The sequence below is a fragment of the Ranitomeya imitator genome, chromosome 6 (genome assembly GCF_032444005.1).
Source record: "Ranitomeya imitator isolate aRanImi1 chromosome 6, aRanImi1.pri, whole genome shotgun sequence".
Taxonomy (NCBI): Eukaryota; Metazoa; Chordata; class Amphibia; order Anura; family Dendrobatidae; genus Ranitomeya; species Ranitomeya imitator.
Genome location: NC_091287.1, coordinates 574,239,100 through 574,261,549, shown reverse-complemented (window position 1 = coordinate 574,261,549; position 22,450 = coordinate 574,239,100). Strand labels below are relative to the sequence as shown.

Below are 22,450 nucleotides of genomic sequence, written 5' to 3'. Positions count from 1 at the left end.
TACAAACCCCAATATTCCTATCTAGACCCCAGAGCCGGAGTGTCTACAAAAGATGCTTTGATGAAAAGAAGCTCATCTTGGGGGGAGGAGCAGTTCTCTTTCTATGTTAAACAAAATTTCAGCCTGGTTGTCATTTTCACACAAAATACCTTTCCTGTTTAATTACCTGTACACTGCAGGGAGTCCCAGCTTCAAAAGGTGTTTTAATTGTTAGCTCTTCTATTCTTAATTAGTTTTTCTCACTTCCTAACTATACTTAATGACTTAATGTTCCCTCTGCTCCATATGTCCAATACGTCTATTTCAAATATTTTGGAGTGCAAGCTCTTGTCCCATGATGTTCTATGGGAGGGTGGCATCCAGAGATGTCTTATGGATTTTATTTTTTCTATGACAGATATTGTCATCTATCTAACTGATATTAATTTGAAGTTGCTGCCGCAACCATCCAGTGATGTAAGACAATGCATTACTTTTGCCAAATGCCAAAATTATGCCTCTCGTATCTGTCGTATCTATGCCGTTCACAAACCCCCCCAATATTCATACTGGAGCCTGAAACCAAGCAGTCTGATTGCCTTTCTGGACACAGGGAGGCCAATGGTGATAGGTTATCTCCACCGGCCATAAATCTGTTGTCTCCAAAATTCCTCTATCACCTGTGCCTGATCTGCATACAATGTAATTACCCGTTCACAGCAGGGGTCCCATCTTCATAAGGGTCATGTAGAGGTTATAAGAGTGCTAGCCTTGCTGTAATAAGCACTATGATACTTATGTGTTGGCGCTATAGATTTTGTAATTACATCTATGACAGGGATATACGCAGTGGAACATACTGGGGGTGGGGTACGGGTCCACCGCCCTGAGAAGCTCCTCTCTTGTGTGAGACCTTCAGGGTTCCCCAGTCTCGTAGTCATACCTTGGTCTGCAGTGTGGTGGTTAGGTCCTTGGATCTCTGGAGCTGCCTCTCCAGCTGCTGACATGTCTCGCTGTGGCCGCTCACTTGCTGCTGCAGAGTTTGGATTTTCTCTTCTGCCTTCTCTAAGCTGCGCAGGAGCGTCGGGGACTCCACCATCTGTGTGACGTACTGTGGGGGGTGAAACAAACTCCATGAAATATGCTGCCCCATAGGGTGAGGCCAGCTACTCCGACAATGGAGGATAGACAGCACAGGGCTCCTCGTCACTGAGAACATGATCACTCACATCAACCATGGAACCAAGAACCCACCTGTGACACCAAGTACTCTACCCACACCGCCAGATCTTATACAACTGTATGTCAAGTGTAGTGCCCCCCGAGCATCTGCTGTACACCACCCCGTGACCCCCGTGTGCACTCCACCACCTGTGTGCACTCCACCCCGTGGGTAAACCACCTCCCCTGTGCACTCTACGCCTACGTGTACCCCACCCCATTTGAAAACTACCCCTGTATGCACTCCACTCCATTAACTCCACCCCGTGTACTCCATCTCGTGTGTAACCCACCCTGTGCATGCCCTCTACCCCCTGCATTCACTCCATCGCCTGCCACCTGTGTGTAATTCATCCACCCCCTGACCCATGTTGTCTTCACCCCTTGAATGTACTGGACCTCCTGCCCCCTGTGCGTCCTCCTTCCACCCTCTGCTCCTTGTATACTCCTCCTCCTGCCTGTATGAGCAGCCAACCTCCACATTTACAGCAGTCACCTGTACGTCTGGAGGTCTCTTCTTTTCATCCTCTAATGACAGCCTCAGTCTCTCCACCTCCTCCTGCAGATGGCGCGCTTCCTCTTCTTTGCGCCACTGCAGACTGTCCACGTGACCTTTAGCGTAGACGAGCTGCTCCACCTTCTCCTGCAGCGACGTCTCCAGGTGCTGAACCTTACACCGCAGGTCCTCGTTCTCCTGCAAGAAAATGGAACAGAGAGATCGCCAGAGCGCACAGAGAGATCGCCAGAGCGCAGAGAGATCGCCAGAGCACACAGAGAGATCGCCAGAGCACAGAGAGATCGCCAGAGCACACAGAGAGATCGCCAGAGCGCACAGAGAGATCGCCAGAGCACACAGAGAGATCGCCAGAGCGCACAGAGAGATCGCCAGAGCACACAGAGAGATCGCCAGAGCGCAGAGAGAGATCGCCAGAGCGCACAGAGAGATCGCCAGAGCGCACAGAGAGATCGCCAGAGCGCACAGAGAGATCGCCAGAGCGCACAGAGAGATCGCCAGAGCGCAGAGAGATCGCCAGAGCACACAGAGAGATCGCCAGAGCACAGAGAGATCGCCAGAGCACACAGAGAGATCGCCAGAGCACAGAGATCGCCAGAGCGCACAGAGAGATCGCCAGAGCGCACAGAGAGATCGCCAGAGCGCACAGAGAGATCGCCAGAGCGCACAGAGAGATCGCCAGAGCGCACAGAGAGATCGCCAGAGCACACAGAGAGAGATCGCCAGAGCACAGAGAGATCGCCAGAGCACAGAGAGATCGCCAGAGCACACAGAGAGATCGCCAGAGCGCACAGAGAGATCGCCAGAGCGCACAGAGAGATCGCCAGAGCGCACAGAGAGATCGCCAGAGCACAGAGAGATCGCCAGAGCACAGAGAGATCGCCAGAGCACAGAGAGATCGCCAGAGCACACAGAGAGAGATCGCCAGAGCACAGAGAGATCGCCAGAGCGCAGAGAGATCGCCAGAGCACACAGAGAGATCGCCAGAGCGCAGAGAGATCGCCAGAGCGCACAGAGAGATCGCCAGAGCGCACAGAGAGATCGCCAGAGCACAGAGAGATCGCCAGAGCGCACAGAGAGATCACCAGAGCGCACAGAGAGAGATCGCCAGAGCACAGAGAGATCGCCAGAGCGCAGAGAGATCGCCAGAGCACAGAGAGATCGCCAGAGCACAGAGAGATCGCCAGAGCACACAGAGATCGCCAGAGCACACAGAGAGATCGCCAGAGCGCACAGAGAGATCGCCAGAGCGCACAGAGAGATCGCCAGAGCGCACAGAGAGAGATCGCCAGAGCGCACAGAGAGAGATCGCCAGAGCGCACATAGAGAGATCGCCAGAGCGCACAGAGAGAGATCGCCAGAGCGCACAGAGAGAGATCGCCAGAGCGCACAGAGAGAGATCGCCAGAGCGCACAGAGAGAGATCGCCAGAGCGCACAGAGAGAGATCGCCAGAGCGCACAGAGAGAGATCGCCAGAGCGCACAGAGAGAGATCGCCAGAGCGCACAGAGAGATCGCCAGAGCGCACAGAGAGATCGCCAGAGCGCAGAGAGATCGCCAGAGCGCACAGAGAGATCGCCAGAGCGCACAGAGAGATCGCCAGAGCACAGAGAGATCGCCAGAGCACACAGAGAGAGATCGCCAGAGCACAGAGAGATCGCCAGAGCGCACAGAGAGATCGCCAGAGCGCACAGAGAGATCGCCAGAGCGCACAGAGAGATCGCCAGAGCACAGAGAGATCGCCAGAGCACACAGAGAGAGATCGCCAGAGCGCACAGAGAGATCGCCAGAGCGCACAGAGAGATCGCCAGAGCGCACAGAGAGATCGCCAGAGCACACAGAGAGATCGCCAGAGCACACAGAGAGATCGCCAGAGCGCACAGAGAGATCGCCAGAGCACAGAGAGATCGCCAGAGCGCACAGAGAGATCGCCAGAGCGCACAGAGAGATCGTTAGAGCACACAGAGAGATCACCAGAGCACACAGAGAGATCGCCAGAGCACAGAGATCGTTAGAGCACACAGAGAGATCACCAGAGCACACAGAGAGATCGCCAGAGCGCACAGAGAGATCGCCAGAGCGCACAGAGAGATCGCCAGAGCGCAGAGATCGTTAGAGCACACAGAGAGATCGCCAGAGCGCACAGAGAGATCGCCAGAGCACAGAGATCGTTAGAGCACACAGAGAGATCGCCAGAGCACAGAGATCGTTAGAGCACACAGAGAGATCACCAGAGCGCACAGAGAGATCGCCAGAGCACAGAGATCGCCAGAGCGCACAGAGAGATCGCCAGAGCGCACAGAGAGATCGTTAGAGCACACAGAGAGATCGCCAGAGCACAGAGAGATCGCCAGAGCACACAGAGAGATCGCCAGAGCACAGAGATCGTTAGAGCACACAGAGAGATCGCCAGAGCACAGAGATCGTTAGAGCACACAGAGAGATCACCAGAGCGCACAGAGAGATCGCCAGAGCACAGAGAGATCGCCAGAGCACACAGAGAGATCGCCAGAGCACACAGAGATCGCCAGAGCGCACAGAGAGATCGCCAGAGCGCACAGAGAGATCGCCAGAGCGCACAGAGAGATCGCCAGAGCGCACAGAGAGATCGCCAGAGCACACAGAGAGATCGCCAGAGCGCACAGAGAGATCGCCAGAGCGCACAGAGAGATCGTTAGAGCACACAGAGAGATCACCAGAGCACACAGAGAGATCGCCAGAGCACAGAGATCGTTAGAGCACACAGAGAGATCACCAGAGCACACAGAGAGATCGCCAGAGCGCACAGAGAGATCGCCAGAGCGCACAGAGAGATCGCCAGAGCGCACAGAGAGATCGCCAGAGCGCACAGAGAGATCGTTAGAGCACACAGAGAGATCACCAGAGCACACAGAGAGATCGCCAGAGCACAGAGATCGTTAGAGCACACAGAGAGATCACCAGAGCACACAGAGAGATCGCCAGAGCGCACAGAGAGATCGCCAGAGCGCACAGAGAGATCGCCAGAGCGCAGAGATCGTTAGAGCACACAGAGAGATCGCCAGAGCGCACAGAGAGATCGCCAGAGCACAGAGATCGTTAGAGCACACAGAGAGATCGCCAGAGCACAGAGATCGTTAGAGCACACAGAGAGATCACCAGAGCGCACAGAGAGATCGCCAGAGCACAGAGATCGCCAGAGCGCACAGAGAGATCGCCAGAGCGCACAGAGAGATCGTTAGAGCACACAGAGATCGCCAGAGCACACAGAGAGAGATCGCCAGAGCGCACAGAGAGATCGCCAGAGCACACAGAGATCGCCAGAGCACACAGAGAGAGATCGCCAGAGCGCACAGAGAGAGATCGCCAGAGCGCACAGAGAGATCGCCAGAGCACAGAGAGATCGCCAGAGCACAGAGAGATCGCCAGAGCACAGAGAGATCGCCAGAGCACACAGAGAGAGATCGCCAGAGCGCACAGAGAGATCGCCAGAGCACACAGAGAGATCGCCAGAGCGCACAGAGAGATCGCCAGAGCGCACAGAGAGATCGCCAGAGCGCAGAGAGATCGCCAGAGCACACAGAGAGATCGCCAGAGCACAGAGAGATCGCCAGAGCGCACAGAGAGAGATCGCCAGAGCGCACAGAGAGATCGCCAGAGCACACAGAGAGATCGTTAGAGCACACAGAGAGATCGTTAGAGCACACAGAGAGATCACCAGAGCACACAGAGAGATCGCCAGAGCACAGAGATCGTTAGAGCACACAGAGAGATCACCAGAGCACACAGAGAGATCGCCAGAGCGCACAGAGAGATCGCCAGAGCGCACAGAGAGATCGTTAGCGCACACAGAGAGATCACCAGAGCACACAGAGAGATCGCCAGAGCACAGAGATCGTTAGAGCACACAGAGAGATCGCCAGAGCGCACAGAGAGATCGCCAGAGCGCAGAGATCGTTAGAGCACACAGAGATCGCCAGAGCGCACAGAGCGATCGCCAGAGCACAGAGATCGTTAGAGCACACAGAGAGAGATCGCCAAAGCACAGAGATCGTTAGAGCACACAGAGAGATCACCAGAGCGCACAGAGAGATCGCCAGAGCACAGAGATCGCCAGAGCGCACAGAGAGATCGCCAGAGCGCACAGAGAGATCGCCAGAGCGCAGAGAGATCGCCAGAGCACACAGAGAGATCGCCAGAGCACAGAGAGATCGCCAGAGCACACAGAGAGAGATCGCCAGAGCGCACAGAGAGATCGCCAGAGCGCACAGAGAGATCGCCAGAGCGCACAGAGAGATCGCCAGAGCGCACAGAGAGATCGTTAGAGCACACAGAGAGATCACCAGAGCACACAGAGAGATCGACAGAGCGCACAGAGAGATCGCAAGAGCACAGAGATCGTTAGAGCACACAGAGAGATCACCAGAGCACACAGAGAGATCGCCAGAGCGCACAGAGAGATCGCCAGAGCGCACAGAGAGATCGCCAGAGCACAGAGATCGTTAGAGCACACAGAGAGATCGCCAGAGCACAGAGATCGTTAGAGCACACAGAGAGAGATCGCCAAAGCACAGAGATCGTTAGAGCACACAGAGAGATCACCAGAGCGCACAGAGAGATCGCCAGAGCACAGAGATCGCCAGAGCGCACAGAGAGATCGCCAGAGCGCACAGAGAGATCGCCAGAGTGCACAGAGAGATCGCCAGAGTGCACAGGGAGATCGCCAGAGCACAGAGATCGCCAGAGCACAGAGATCGTTAGAGCACACAGAGAGAGATCGCCAGAGCGCACAGAGAGAGATCGCCAAAGCACAGAGATCGTTAGAGCACAAAGAGAGAGATCGCCAGAGCGCAGAGATCGTTAGAGCACACAGAGAGATCGCCAGAGCGCACAGAGAGATCGCCAGAACGCACAGAGAGATCGCCAGAGCACAGAGATCGTTAGAGCACACAGAGAGAGATCGCCAGAGCGCACAGAGAGAGATCGCCAAAGCACAGAGATCGTTAGAGCACAAAGAGAGAGATCGCCAGAGCGCAGAGATCGTTAGAGCACACAGAGAGAGATCGCCAGAGCGCACAGAGAGATCGCCAGAGCGCACAGAGAGATCGCCAGAGCACAGAGATCGTTAGAGCACACAGAGAGAGATCGCCAGAGCGCACAGAGAGAGATCACCAAAGCACAAAGATCGTTAGAGCACACAGAGAGAGATCACCAGAGCGCACAGAGAGAGATCGCCAAAGCACAGAGATTGTTAGAGCGCACAGAGAGATCGCCAGAGCGCACAGAGAGATCGCCAGAGCGCACAGAGAGATCGCCAGAGCACAGAGATCGTTAGAGCACAAAGAGAGAGATCGCCAGAGCACAGAGATCGTTAGAGCACACAGAGAGAGATCGCCAGAGCGCACAGAGAGAGATCGCCAAAGCACAGAGATCGTTAGAGCACAAAGAGAGAGATCGCCAGAGCGCAGAGATCGTTAGAGCACACAGAGAGAGATCGCCAGAGCGCACAGAGAGATCGCCAGAGCGCACAGGGAGATCGCCAGAGCACAGAGATCGCCAGAGCACAGAGATCGTTAGAGCACACAGAGAGAGATCGCCAGAGCGCACAGAGAGAGATCGCCAAAGCACAGAGATCGTTAGAGCACACAGAGAGAGATCGCCAGAGCGCAGAGATCGTTAGAGCACACAGAGAGATCGCCAGAGCGCACAGAGAGATCGCCAGAACGCACAGAGAGATCGCCAGAGCACAGAGATCGTTAGAGCACACAGAGAGAGATCGCCAGAGCGCACAGAGAGAGATCGCCAAAGCACAGAGATCGTTAGAGCACAAAGAGAGAGATCGCCAGAGCGCAGAGATCGTTAGAGCACACAGAGAGAGATCGCCAGAGCGCACAGAGAGATCGCCAGAGCGCACAGAGAGATCGCCAGAGCACAGAGATCGTTAGAGCACACAGAGAGAGATCGCCAGAGCGCACAGAGAGAGATCGCCAAAGCACAGAGATCGTTAGAGCACACAGAGAGAGATCGCCAGAGCGCACAGAGAGAGATCGCCAAAGCACAGAGATCGTTAGAGCGCACAGAGAGATCGCCAGAGCGCACAGAGAGATCGCCAGAGCGCACAGAGAGATCGCCAGAGCACAGAGATCATTAGAGCACACAGAGAGAGATCGCCAGAGCGCACAGAGAGAGATCGCCAAAGCACAGAGATCATTAGAGCACAAAGAGAGAGATCGCCAGAGCGCAGAGATCGTTAGAGCACACAGAGAGAGATCGCCAGAGCGCACAGAGAGATCGCCAGAGCACAGAGATCGTTAGAGCACACAGAGAGAGATCGCCAGAGCGCACAGAGAGAGATCGCCAAAGCACAGAGATCGTTAGAGCACACAGAGAGAGATCGCCAGAGCGCAGAGATCGTTAGAGCGCACAGAGAGATCGCCAGAGCGCACAGAGAGATCGCCAGAGGGCACAGAGAGATCGCCAGAGCGCACAGAGAGAGATCGCCAGAGCGCACAGAGAGAGATCGCTAGAGGGCACAGAGAGATCGCCAGAGGGCACAGAGAGATTGCCAGAGCACACAGAGAGATTGCCAGAGCACACAGAGAGAGAGATCGCCAGAGCGCACAGAGAGATATCGCCAGAGGGCACAGAGAGAGATCGCCAGAGGGCACAGAGAGAGATCACTAGAGGGCACACAGAGAGATCGCCAGAGGGCACACAGAGAGATATCGCCAGAGTGCACAGAGAGAGATCGCCAGAGGGCACAGGGAGAGATCGCCAGAGCAGAGAGATCGCCAGAGCGTACAGAGAGAGATCGCTAGAGGGCACAGAGAGAGATCGCCAGAGGGCACACAGAGAGATATCGCCAGAGTGCACAGAGAGAGATCGCCAGAGGGCACAGGGAGAGATCGCCAGAGCAGAGAGATCGCCAGAGCGTACAGAGAGAGATCGCTAGAGGGCACAGAGAGATCGCCAGAGGGCACAGAGACAGATCGCCAGAGGGCACAGAGATCCTTAGAGCATACAGAGCGAGATCGCCAGAGGGCACACAGAGAGAGATCGCCAGAGGGCACAGAGAGATCGCCAGAGGGCACACAGAGAGAGATCGCCAGAGCACACAGAGAGAGATCGCCAGAGGGCACACAGAGAGAGATCGCCAGAGGGCACAGAGAGATCACCAGAGGGCACACAGAGAGAGATCGCCAGAGCACACAGAGAGAGATCGCCAGAGGGCACAGAGAGATCGCCAGAGGGCACACAGAGAGAGATCGCCAGAGCACACAGAGAGAGATCGCCAGAGCGCAGAGATCTCCACAGTGAAGCCAGGACCAAAATGTCAACTGAATATCCCCTATATACCCTACACCCCCATATACATAGTCTCTGAGCTTCTACATGAGCACAGTCTGCACACCCCATCCTCCTCCCGCCATTGTCCCCCACCATGTACCTTGGCGAGCTGCGTGGAGGGCTGCCCGGTGATGGCCGCCAGTTTCTCCAGGAGCCCCTGGGTGACACTCAGATTTTGCCTCAGGTTCTGGTTCTCCACAGACAAGTTCTGGATCTGCTTCTCAGAATCGGTGACGCCCTGCACATAATATCAATTGTGAGGATCTGGCCACGGACTAAAGACTACTGGACCAAAGCACGTAGAGCGGAGTCCACGGCTCTAAGACTTAGAGACTTTCTCCAGCACGGAGCACCGCTTGCGTCAATATTGCTGTGATTTATTAGCGATTTCCTGGCTCGTCAGTTCATCCTCAGGAGTCAATGTTTCCAGTCAGTGACAGTAAGCAGAGGAAGACAAGCAGGATAGATCTTATGTAGAGCTAGGGCCAGACAGCTAAGGGTAAATGTACAGCACTCCTCCTATCAATCCCCTGTGTATCTCCTGGTCTCGCGCCATTGCACTTCCAGCCCTAGGCCCATTTAGTGGATGGGGATTGTAGACCCCGGGGAGTCATCAACAGAGGGGGTCTCACGTGCAATCTCCGGTGATGGGGCTCAGCCTGAGGGAGGTGCCCCCAACAATGCAGTTAGCTTTGGGAGGGGAGTGTTCCCCAAGGGTCGGGCTCCGTTCTGGGGACGGCTTGGGGTATGAAGGACTCACAAAGAAATATTGTTGGCTGGAGGGGTCTCCATGAGCTACGGTCATGATATCCATCATCTGGAGGAGCAGAGGCTGTGACTGCACACTATACCGGCTGGAGGGGTCTCCATGAGTTATGGTCGTGATATCCATCATCTGGAGGAACATAGACTGCACACTACACACTATACCGGCTGGAGGGGTCTCCATGAGCTATGGTCATGATATCCATCATCTGGAGGAGCAGAGGCCGTGACTGCACACTATACCGGCTGGAGGGGTCTCCATGAGCTATGGTCATGATATCCATCATCTGGAGGAGCAGAGGCCGTGACTACACACTATACCGGCTGGAGGGGTCTCCATGAGCTATGGTCATGATATCCATCATCTGGAGGAACATAGACTGCACACTACACACTATACCGGCTGGAGGGGTCTCCATGAGTTATGGTCGTGATATCCATCATCTGGAGGAACATAGACTGCACACTACACACTATACCGGCTGGAGGGGTCTCCATGAGCTATGGTCATGATATCCATCATCTGGAGGAACATAGACTGCACACTACACACTATACCGGCTGGAGGGGTCTCCATGAGTTATGGTCGTGATATCCATCATCTGGAGGAACATAGACTGCACACTACACACTATACCGGCTGGAGGGGTCTCCATGAGCTATGGTCATGATATCCATCATCTGGAGGAACATAGACTGCACACTACACACTATACCGGCTGGAGGGGTCTCCATGAGCTATGGTCATGATATCCATCATCTGGAGGAGCAGAGGCCGTGACTGCACACTATACCGGCTGGAGGGGTCTCCATGAGCTATGGTCATGATATCCATCATCTGGAGGAACATAGACTGCACACTACACACTATACCGGCTGGAGGGGTCTCCATGAGCTATGGTCATGATATCCATCATCTGGAGGAACATAGACTGCACACTATACTGGATGGAGATACCAAGACTTGGGAGACAGTGGTTATCGGCGGATACGGGGCCAGAGGAACTACCGGCCTCAGATTGGGAACTTGTGGACTGAGGACATCGTATTTTGGCCATCAATGTGGATTTGTTGTACAACCATGGAGGTATGGAATGAAAATAGTTGCATTGCTAGATAGGAGATTATTACAACCCACAACGTCAGATCTTCATATAATATATTCTGTATTTAGACCATAGCGCCCCCACAGGCTTCACACAGCAGTGCCCTCGCTCTGCACTTATAGATGGCGCAGGACGTGACCGGAGGCGTCTCACCATCTCTGCTCTCAGCTGGGACAAGTCCTCCTCACGCTCCCGGATCTTCACCTTCAGTTCTTCAACCTGAGGGGGAAAAAAATGCATTAAACATCTGCAGAATAATATTACCCAGAAGCCCCAAACTTAAAAGAACCGTCCAATCACAGGCCTCCCCCAGCCACAAGACAGAGACTGCCCAATCACAGGCCTCCCCCGGCCACAGAGCAAAACTGCCCAATCACACGCCTGCCCCGGCCACATAACAGAGACTGCCCAATCACAGGCTTGCCCTGGCCACAAAGCGAAGACTGCCCAATCACAGGCCTCCCCCGGCCACAAAGCGAAGACTGCCCAATCACAGGCCTCCCTCAGCTACAGGGCAGAGACTGCCCAATCACAGGCCTCCCCCAGCCACAGGACAGAGACTGCCCAATCACAGGCCTACCCCGGCCACATAACAGACTGCCCAATCACAGGCCTCCCCCAGCTACAGGGTAGAGACTGCCCAATCACAGGCCTCCCCCAGCCACAGGACAGAGACTGCCCAATCACAGGCCTCCCCGGCCACATAACAGAGAATGCCCAATCACAGGTCTATCCCGGCCACAGAGCAGAGACTGCCCAATCACAGGTCTATCCCGGCCACAGAGCAGAGACTGCCCAATCACAGGCCTGCCCCGGCCACAGAGCAGAGACTGCCCAATCACAGGCCTGCCCGGCCACATAACAGAGACTGCCCAATCACAGGCCTGCCCCGGCCACAGAGCAGAGACTGCCCAATCACAGGCCTGCCCCGGCCACATAACAGACTGCCCAATCACAGGCCTGCCCCAGCCACAGAGCGGAGACTGACCAATCACAGGCCTGCCCCGGCCACAGAGCAGTGACTGCCCAATCACAGGCCTGCCCCGGCCACATAACAGAGACTGCCCAATCACAGGCCTGCCCCAGCCACAGAGCGGGGACTGACCAATCACAGGCCTGCCCCGGCCACAGAGCAGAGACTGCCCAATCACAGGCCTGCCCCGGCCACAGGACAGAGACTGCCCAATCACAGGCCTGCCCCGGCCACAGAGCAGAGACTGCCCAATCACAGGCCTGCCCCGGCCACATAACAGAGACTGCCCAATCACAGGCCTGCCCAGGCCACATAACAGAGACTGCCCAATCACAGGCCTCCCCCATCCACAGAGCAGTGACTGCCCAATCACAGGCCTGCCCCGGCCACGGAGTAAAGACTGCCCAATCACAGGCCTCCCACAGCCACAGAGAATACTACCCAATCACAGGCCTGCCCTCTCCAAGAACAGAAACCACCCAATCACAGGCCTGCCCTGCTCACAGAAAAGACTGTCCAATCACAGGCCTCGTCCCACCTACGCAGCAGAAATCACTCAATCACAGCTCATGGTTGTGCTCCACTGAGGCGCTTTCCCTCACCCAGTCTATTCCTAATCTCCACACCTGTTGCTGCAGGACGCCCGACGCTCGCTGCTGCTCTTTCTCCTTCTGTTCCAGGTCCTGCTTCAGGTCTCCCACCTCCTCCTGGAGACGGGCTCGCTCCAACTGCAAGACACTGATAGACTCCACCAGCTTGTGGATGCCCACAGGGTGCAGCGCAGAGATGGGATGTGCAGCACAGAGGACTCCTACAGGGGGCAAGACCACGAAACATCTACCAGCATTGTGCCCTCATCCTCTCCCACCACAACTACAACCGCTATGCATGGCTTCTCCGCTGTGACCCCTCGTACATCCCATCATCCTCTGCTGTCCCGTCCCACCAGTCTCTCCCCACCATAGTCTCTCCAGCACACTCTGCTGTGACCTCTTACATCCCATCATCCTCTGCTGTCCCTTCCCCTCCAGGCTCTCCTCACCATAGTCTCTCCAGCACACTCTGCTGTGACCTCTTACATCCCATCATCCTCTGCTGTCCCTTCCCCTCCAGTCTCTCCCCACCAGTCTCTCCAGCACACTCTGCTGTGACCTCTTACATCCCATCATCCTCTGCTGTCCCTTCCCCTCCAGGCTCTCCTCACCATAGTCTCTCCAGCACACTCTGCTGTTACCCCTCGTACATCCCATCATCCTCTGCTGTCCCTTCCCATCCAGTCTCTCCCCACCATAGTTTCTCCAGCACACTCTGCTGTGACCTCTTACATCCCATCATCCTCTGCGGTCCCTTCCCACCAGTCTCTCCCCACCATAGTCTCTCCAGCACACTCTGCTGTGACCCCTCGTACATCCCATCATCCTCTGCTGTCCCTTCCCATCCAGTCTCTCCCCACCAGTCTCTCCAGCACACTCTGCTGTGACCTCTTACATCCCATCATCCTCTGCTGTCCCTTCCCCTCCAGGCTCTCCTCACCATAGTCTCTCCAGCACACTCTGCTGTTACCCCTCGTACATCCCATCATCCTCTGCTGTCCCTTCCCATCCAGTCTCTCCCCACCATAGTTTCTCCAGCACACTCTGCTGTGACCTCTTACATCCCATCATCCTCTGCGGTCCCTTCCCACCAGTCTCTCCCCACCATAGTCTCTCCAGCACACTCTGCTGTGACCTCTTACATCCCATCATCCTCTGCGGTCCCTTCCCACCAGTCTCACCCCACCATAGTCTCTCCAGCACACTCTGCTGTGACCCCTCGTACAACCCATCATCCTCTGCTGTCCCTTCCCATCCAGTCTCTCCCCACCAGTCTCTCCAGCACACTCTGCTGTGACCCCTCGTACGTCCCATCATCCTCTGCTGTCCCTTCCCATCCAGTCTCTCCCCACCATAGTCTCTCCAGCACACTCTGCTGTGACCCTTCGTACGTCCCATCATCCTCTGCTGTCCCTTCCCATCCAGTCTCACCCCACCATAGTCTCTCCAGCACACTCTGCTGTGACCCCTCGTACATCCCATCATCCTCTGCTGTCCCTTCCCATCCAGTCTCTCCCCACCATAGTCTCTCCAGCACACTCTGCTGTGACCCTTCGTACGTCCCATCATCCTCTGCTGTCCCTTCCCATCCAGTCTCACCCCACCATAGTCTCTCCAGCACACTGTGCTGTGACCCCTCGTACGTCCCATCATCCTCTGCTGTCCCTTCCCATCCAGTCTCTCCCCACCAGTCTCTCCAGCACTCTGCTGTGACCTCTTACATCCCATCATCCTCTGCTGTCCCTTCCCATCCAGTCTCTCCCCACCAGTCTCTCCAGCACACTGCTGTGACCCCTCATACATCCCATCATCCTCTGCTGTCCCTTCCCACCAGTCTCTCCCCACCATAGTTTCTCCAGCACACTCTGCTGTGACCTCTTACATCCCATCATCCTCTGCTGTCCATTCCCATCCAGTCTCACCCCACCATAGTCTCTCCAGCACACTCTGCTGTGACCCCTCGTACGTCCCATCATCCTCTGCTGTCCCTTCCCATCCAGTCTCTCCCCACCATAGACTCTCCAGCACACTCTGCTGTGACCCCTCGTACATCCCATCATCCTCTGCTGTCCCTTCCCATCCAGTCTCACCCCACCGTAGACTCTCCAGCACACTCTGCTGAGACCTCTCATACATCACATCATCCTCTGCTGTCCCTTCCCATCCAGTCTCTCCCCACCATAGTCTCTCCAGCACACTCTGCTGTGACCCCTCGTACGTCCCATCATCCTCTGCTGTGCCTTCCCATCCAGTCTATCCCCACCATAGTCTCTCCAGCACTCTGCTTTGACCTCTTACATCCCATCATCCTCTGCTGTCCCTTCCCACCATAGTCTCTCCCCACCAGTCTCTCCAGCACACTCTGCTGTGACCCCTCGTACGTTCCATCATCCTCTGTTGTCCCTTCCCACAAGTCTATCCCCACCATAGTCTCTCCAGCACACTGCTGTGACCCCTCGTACGTCCCATCATCCTCTGCTGTCGCTTCCCCTCCAGTCTCTCCCTACCATATTCTCTCCAGCACACTCTGCTTTGACCCCTCGTACATCCCATTATCCTCTGCTGTCCCTTCCCCTCCAGTCTCTCCCCATCATATTCTCTCCAGCACACTCTGCTGTGTCCTCTCGTACATCCCATCATCCTCTGCTGTCCCTTCCCCTCCAGTCTCCCCCCACCATATTCTCTCCAGCACTCTGCTGTGTCCTCTTGTGCATCCCATCATCCTCTGCTGTCCCTTCCCATCCAGTCTCTCCCCATCATATTCTCTCCAGCACACTCTGCTGTGTCCTCTCGTACATCCCATCATCCTCTGCTGTCCCTTCCCCTCCAGTCTCCCCCTACCATATTCTCTCCAGCACACTCTGCTTTGACCCCTCGTACATCCCATCATCCTCTGCTGTCCCTTCCCCTCCAGTCTCCCCCCACCATATTCTCTCCAGCACTCTGCTGTGTCCTCTCGTACATCCCATCATCCTCTGCTGTGCCTTCCCATCCAGTCTCTTCCCATCATATTCTCTCCAGCACACTCTGCTGTGTCCTCTCGTACATCCCATCATCCTCTGCTGTCCCTTCCCCTCCAGTCTCCCCCCACCATATTCTCTCCAGCACTCTGCTGTGTCCTCTTGTGCATCCCATCATCCTCTGCTGTCCCTTCCCATCCAGTCTCTCCCCATCATATTCTCTCCAGCACACTCTGCTGTGTCCTCTCGTACATCCCATCATCCTCTGCTGTCCCTTCCCCTCCAGTCTCCCCCTACCATATTCTCTCCAGCACACTCTGCTTTGACCCCTCGTACATCCCATCATCCTCTGCTGTCCCTTCCCCTCCAGTCTCCCCCCACCATATTCTCTCCAGCACTCTGCTGTGTCCTCTCGTACATCCCATCATCCTCTGCTGTGCCTTCCCATCCAGTCTCTCCCCATCATATTCTCTCCAGCACACTCTGCTGTGTCCTCTCGTACATCCCATCATCCTCTGCTGTCCCTTCCCCTCCAGTCTCCCCCCACCATATTCTCTCCAGCACTCTGCTGTGTCCTCTTGTACATCCCATCATCCTCTGCTGTCCCTTCCCATCCAGTCTCTCCCCATCATATTTTCTCCAGCACACTCTGCTGTGTCCTCTCGTACATCCCATCATCCTCTGCTGTCCCTTCCCCTCCAGTCTCCCCCTACCATATTCTCTCCAGCACTCTGCTTTGACCCCTCGTACATCCCATCATCCTCTGCTGTCCCTTCCCCTCCAGTCTCCCCCCACCATATTCTCTCCAGCACTCTGCTGTGTCCTCTCGTACATCCCATTATCCTCTGCTGTCCCTTCCCCTCCAGTCTCTCCCCATCATATTCTCTCCAGCACACTCTGCTGTGTCCTCTCGTACATCCCATCATCCTCTGCTGTCCCTTCCCCTCCAGTCTCCCCCCACCATATTCTCTCCAGCACTCTGCTGTGTCCTCTTGTGCATCCCATCATCCTCTGCTGTCCCTTCCCATCCAGTCTCTCCCCATCATATTCTCTCCAGCACACTCTGCTGTGTCCTCTCGTACATCCCATCATCCTCTGCTGTCCCTTCCCCTCCAGTCTCCCCCTACCATATTCTCTCCAGCACACTCTGCTTTGACCCCTCGTACATCCCATCATCCTCTGCTGTCCCTTCCCCTCCAGTCTCCCCCCACCATATTCTCTCCAGCACTCTGCTGTGTCCTCTCGTACATCCCATCATCCTCTGCTGTGCCTTCCCATCCAGTCTCTTCCCATCATATTCTCTCCAGCACACTCTGCTGTGTCCTCTCGTACATCCCATCATCCTCTGCTGTCCCTTCCCCTCCAGTCTCCCCCCACCATATTCTCTCCAGCACTCTGCTGTGTCCTCTTGTGCATCCCATCATCCTCTGCTGTCCCTTCCCATCCAGTCTCTCCCCATCATATTCTCTCCAGCACACTCTGCTGTGTCCTCTCGTACATCCCATCATCCTCTGCTGTCCCTTCCCCTCCAGTCTCCCCCTACCATATTCTCTCCAGCACACTCTGCTTTGACCCCTCGTACATCCCATCATCCTCTGCTGTCCCTTCCCCTCCAGTCTCCCCCCACCATATTCTCTCCAGCACTCTGCTGTGTCCTCTCGTACATCCCATCATCCTCTGCTGTGCCTTCCCATCCAGTCTCTCCCCATCATATTCTCTCCAGCACACTCTGCTGTGTCCTCTCGTACATCCCATCATCCTCTGCTGTCCCTTCCCCTCCAGTCTCCCCCCACCATATTCTCTCCAGCACTCTGCTGTGTCCTCTTGTACATCCCATCATCCTCTGCTGTCCCTTCCCATCCAGTCTCTCCCCATCATATTTTCTCCAGCACACTCTGCTGTGTCCTCTCGTACATCCCATCATCCTCTGCTGTCCCTTCCCCTCCAGTCTCCCCCTACCATATTCTCTCCAGCACTCTGCTTTGACCCCTCGTACATCCCATCATCCTCTGCTGTCCCTTCCCCTCCAGTCTCCCCCCACCATATTCTCTCCAGCACTCTGCTGTGTCCTCTCGTACATCCCATCATCCTCTGCTGTCCCTTCCCCTCCAGTCTCCCCCCACCATATTCTCTCCAGCACTCTGCTGTGTCCTCTTGTGCATCCCATCATCCTCTGCTGTCCCTTCCCATCCAGTCTCTCCCCATCATATTCTCTCCAGCACACTCTGCTGTGTCCTCTCGTACATCCCATCATCCTCTGCTGTCCCTTCCCCTCCAGTCTCCCCCTACCATATTCTCTCCAGCACACTCTGCTTTGACCCCTCGTACATCCCATCATCCTCTGCTGTCCCTTCCCCTCCAGTCTCCCCCCACCATATTCTCTCCAGCACTCTGCTGTGTCCTCTCGTACATCCCATCATCCTCTGCTGTGCCTTCCCATCCAGTCTCTCCCCATCATATTCTCTCCAGCACACTCTGCTGTGTCCTCTCGTACATCCCATCATCCTCTGCTGTCCCTTCCCCTCCAGTCTCCCCCCACCATATTCTCTCCAGCACTCTGCTGTGTCCTCTTGTACATCCCATCATCCTCTGCTGTCCCTTCCCATCCAGTCTCTCCCCATCATATTTTCTCCAGCACACTCTGCTGTGTCCTCTCGTACATCCCATCATCCTCTGCTGTCCCTTCCCCTCCAGTCTCCCCCTACCATATTCTCTCCAGCACTCTGCTTTGACCCCTCGTACATCCCATCATCCTCTGCTGTCCCTTCCCCTCCAGTCTCCCCCCACCATATTCTCTCCAGCACTCTGCTGTGTCCTCTCGTACATCCCATCATCCTCTGCTGTCCCTTCCCATCCAGTCTCTCCCCATCATATTCTCTCCAGCACACTCTGCTGTGTCCTCTCGTACATCCCTCTGCCACTGTCTCACCTCTCTGCAGTCTCTCCAGCACATTCTGCTGCTCGCAGATGACGTTCTCCAGGCTGTCAATGAGACTCATTTTGTCCTCCATCCGCTGTTTGTGCACCTCCCGTAAACTTCTCAGCTGCTTCTTTCTGCGGCGTTCCTCCCTCTGCAGCTGAGCGTGGTACTCACGAGCCTTTCCTTGCAGCCGCTGCATCTGGGAGTAATGCTCCAGGAAGGTGATAAGGTGGGACATGACCGCCAGGAGTGGGGAGGCTGGCTGTGGAGAACTAGAGCGTCAGTCCCTGACCGCAGCTACGCCAGTAAGTATGTGCCCCCATGTAATATGCTCCGGAAATTGTGTGTCTTGCCCCCTTATGTAAATATCCACAGCATAGTATTCACCTCCCAAGTAATACACATCAGAAATTATGTGCCTCCCCCACCCGAGTAATACACAGAAAAATGTGTCCCCTCAATAGGAATGCATACAGAACATGATATGACCCCCCTCTCTCCCGAGTAATACACAACGGAAAGTGTGCCCCCATAATGTAATACACAGGAACGTATGTGACCCACCCCCAAGTAATATATACAGGAAAGGGTCATTGTCATGATCCAGACCGGGTTTTTGAGTCTGGTTTTCCCTTTTTCCCGGTCTGGTCATGTCGAGAGTTAACATTTCTCAGCCTCTGTCTGGGTTCAGGTTGGCTATTTTGCCGCTGCTTCCTGCAGGAAATGTCAGTTATAGTTTCTGCCTAGTGCTGCTGTAGCTGACTCTAATTGCTCAGATTGGTCCTGCTGCGTTGCTGTCTGAACTCGTGTCTGTTTTCCCCATTTTCGTCTTTACTCCGTGTTTCCCTTTAGTGTCCAGACTCACTGCTTTTGACTTGGCTTGTATCCTGACCCGTTTCTGTCCTTTGTCTTTTGGCTCATCCGCTCATGACCGTTACAGACCCCCTTGCTTGTCTCTGACAGCGAGTTTGTTTTTTTCTTTTGGTACTGTGCTACAGTCTTGGATTTGACCCGGCTTGTTTGACTATTCTGCTGCCACCTGTGGTGACCTCACTGTTGCACTGCAGGTCAGCTCTGTTTAGGTGCAGACCTGCTTCCTCTCTACTCCAATCTAGTGAAGTCTGCACCTACCTGCATTGCAGCAGCATGACAGTCATGTGCTTTGTGGTCGGTTTCTCTGTCCCCTGAGCCACAGAAGTTACACCTTTCCTCTGCATGTTTAGTTTCTGTTGTCCCTGCTACAGTCTTTTAGGGTAACAGGTGTTTTCATTTGCTCCTTTTTCTGCCCTATCACCTTTCAGGTGCAGCTTTTTATACTGTCCCCCTGCTGGTATTTCCTGTTGGTGATAGTCTCCTTTTGATGACAGCCATTGCTGTTTATGTCAGTCAGTGAAAGACCAGCTAGGGTTTCTCTCTCTGCTGTTTATGCTCTTTACTCTGCTTCTATCTTCTGTTTCTATTTAGGAAGGAGGCAGCATATATTTAGTACATTCTTAACCCTTTATTTTGTATTTCGTGGTTTGCTTTACTCACTCTGGGATCTTTCTATTTCAGCACACTTTCCCTTTTGTAGGTAATTCACACTCTGCTCTGCCCTCCGGTTCTTTAGGAGGAACATGACGAGCTCGACGGCCTGTCAGGCAGCTTAGGTTCAAGTTGCCTTCGTCTAATCTGTGGTTAGGGCTATCTCAGCTCATGCAGGAACCACTAGGGACTGCGGGGTCAGGATTTCTTGTTTGTACAGTTGCACTTTTTAGTTTGTTACCTATTTTTCCCAAGTGAATTGTTACACTATCATAAAGTATGTGCACCCAAGTAATACACTGCAAAGGATGTGCCCCCCCCTTCCCTGAGTAATACACACAGGAAAGTATGTGCCCCCCATGTAATATACACCGGAGAGCATGTGTTTCCGACCCCCCCGAGTAATACACAAATGAAAGCATGTGCCGACCCCCGGCGATATATATGTGTATGTCCCACATCCCACCCCACGGCGTAATATACACCAGAGAGTATGTGTTCCCCGTAGGAATGAAATGCTCAGGATTCGTGCGCTGTCACCTTCTCCGGGCTGACAGCCGACGGTTGATCAGACGCCGATTCCTGCTTAAAAGCTAAGAACTCAGAGAGCGGAGACCAGATATCCCCCAGTATCTGATCCTCGGCCCCAGCAGCATCGTCCTCCGAGCCAGAGACCTCGCTACAGTCATCAGCGCCTGCAGAGCCAGAGACAGACGGACAGAGAGAACAAACAGTAGTGTCAGCAAAATCCCCTTCTGGGGTCCGGTCACCCACCTGCCTGACCTGAGCCAGATGACAGAGGGTCCGGTCACCCACCTGCCTGACCTGAGCCAGATGACCGGGGGTCCGGTAACCCACCTGCCTGACCTGAGCCAGATGACCGGGGGTCCGGTCACCCACCTGCCTGACCTGAGCCAGATGACAGGGGGTCCGGTCACCCACCTGCCTGACCTGAGCCAGATGACAGGGGGTCCGGTCACCCACCTGCCTGACCTGAGCCAGATGACCGGGGGTCCGGTCACCCACCTGCCTGATCCACCCCTGTAATAACAGACCCAACAGAGCCACATGACTGGGCGTCCGGTAACCCACTTAAGTCACAATCTATCCCTTCCCCCACTCACATCATTAGTTTGCCCCCCATATTTATCACTTACTCTCCAGCTCGTCCATCTCGGCCCACTGTGACCGCTCCTTGGATTTGTTTCTCTTCTCAGTCTCATTGTCCTATACAAGAGAGCAGAACAGATTGTCAGCTCACATGGAGAGCGCCCCTATATGTGGCCGTGTACTATCAGCTCACATGGAGAGCGCCCCTATATGTGGCCGTGTACTATCAGCTCACATGGAGAGCGCCCCTATATGTGGCCGTGTACTATCAGATCACATGGAGAGCACCCCTATATGTGGCCGTGTACTATCAGATCACATGGAGAGCGCCTCTATATGTGGCCGTGTACTGTCAGATCACATGGAGAGCGCCCCTATATGTGGCCGTGTACTGTCAGCTCACATGGAGAGCGCCTCTATATGTGGCCGTGTACTATCAGATCACATGGAGAGCGCCCCTATATGTGGCCGTGTACTGTCAGATCACATGGAGAGCGCCTCTATATGTGGCCGTGTACTATCAGATCACATGGAGAGCACCCCTATATGTGGCAGTGTACTATCAGATCACATGGAGAGCGCCCCTATATGTGGCCGTGTACTATCAGCTCACATGGAGAGCGCCCCTATATGTGGCCGTGTACTATCAGCTCACATGGAGAGCGCCCCTATATGTGGCCGTGTACTATCAGATCACATGGAGAGCGCCCCTATATGTGGCCGTGTACTATCAGATCACATGGAGAGAGCCCCTATATGTGGCCGTGTACTATCAGATCACATGGAGAGCGCCCCTATATGTGGCCGTGTACTGTCAGATCACATGGAGAGCGCCTCTATATGTGGCCGTGTACTATCAGCTTACATGGAGAGCACCCCTATATGTGGCCGTGTACTATCAGATCACATGGAGAGCACCCCTATATGTGGCCGTGTACTATCAGATCACATGGAGAGCACCCCTATATGTGGCCGTGTACTATCAGATCACATGGAGAGCACCCCTATATGTGGCCGTGTACTGTCAGCTCACATGGAGAGCGCCCCTATATGTGGCCGTGTACTATCAGATCACATGGAGAGCGCCCCTATATGTGGCCGTGTACTATCAGATCACATGGAGAGAGCCCCTATATGTGGCCGTGTACTGTCAGATCACATGGAGAGAGCCCCTATATGTGGCCGTGTACTGTCAGATCACATGGAGAGAGCCCCTATATGTGGCCGTGTACTGTCAGATCACATGGAGAGCGCCCCTATATGTGGCCGTGTACTATCAGATCACATGGAGAGAGCCCCTATATGTGGCCGTGTACTGTCAGATCACATGGAGAGCGCCCCTATATGTGGCCGTGTACTATCAGATCACATGGAGAGCGCCCCTATATGTGGCTGTGTACTGTCAGATCACATGGAGAGCACCCCTATATGTGGCCGTGTACTATCAGATCACATGGAGA

General features: G+C 54.8%; 1 protein-coding gene across 1 annotated transcript in view; it reads right to left on the bottom strand.

Annotated features, from left to right (window-relative positions):
- LOC138643520 (kinesin-like protein KIFC3) overlaps positions 1–21,104 on the bottom strand; it is a gene marked incomplete at its 5' end in the record, with an annotated part of 110,477 nt that extends 89,373 nt beyond the window's left edge. Inside the window, 8 exons of the mRNA XM_069732419.1 lie at positions 923–1,090; positions 1,697–1,894; positions 9,140–9,277; positions 11,064–11,129; positions 12,510–12,694; positions 18,366–18,618; positions 20,421–20,575; positions 21,038–21,104. Of these exons, the coding sequence (XP_069588520.1) occupies positions 923–1,090; positions 1,697–1,894; positions 9,140–9,277; positions 11,064–11,129; positions 12,510–12,694; positions 18,366–18,618; positions 20,421–20,575; positions 21,038–21,104 (1,230 nt within the window). The remainder of the gene's footprint in view (positions 1–922; positions 1,091–1,696; positions 1,895–9,139; positions 9,278–11,063; positions 11,130–12,509; positions 12,695–18,365; positions 18,619–20,420; positions 20,576–21,037) is intronic.
- Between the last annotated feature and the right edge of the window lie 1,346 nt (positions 21,105–22,450).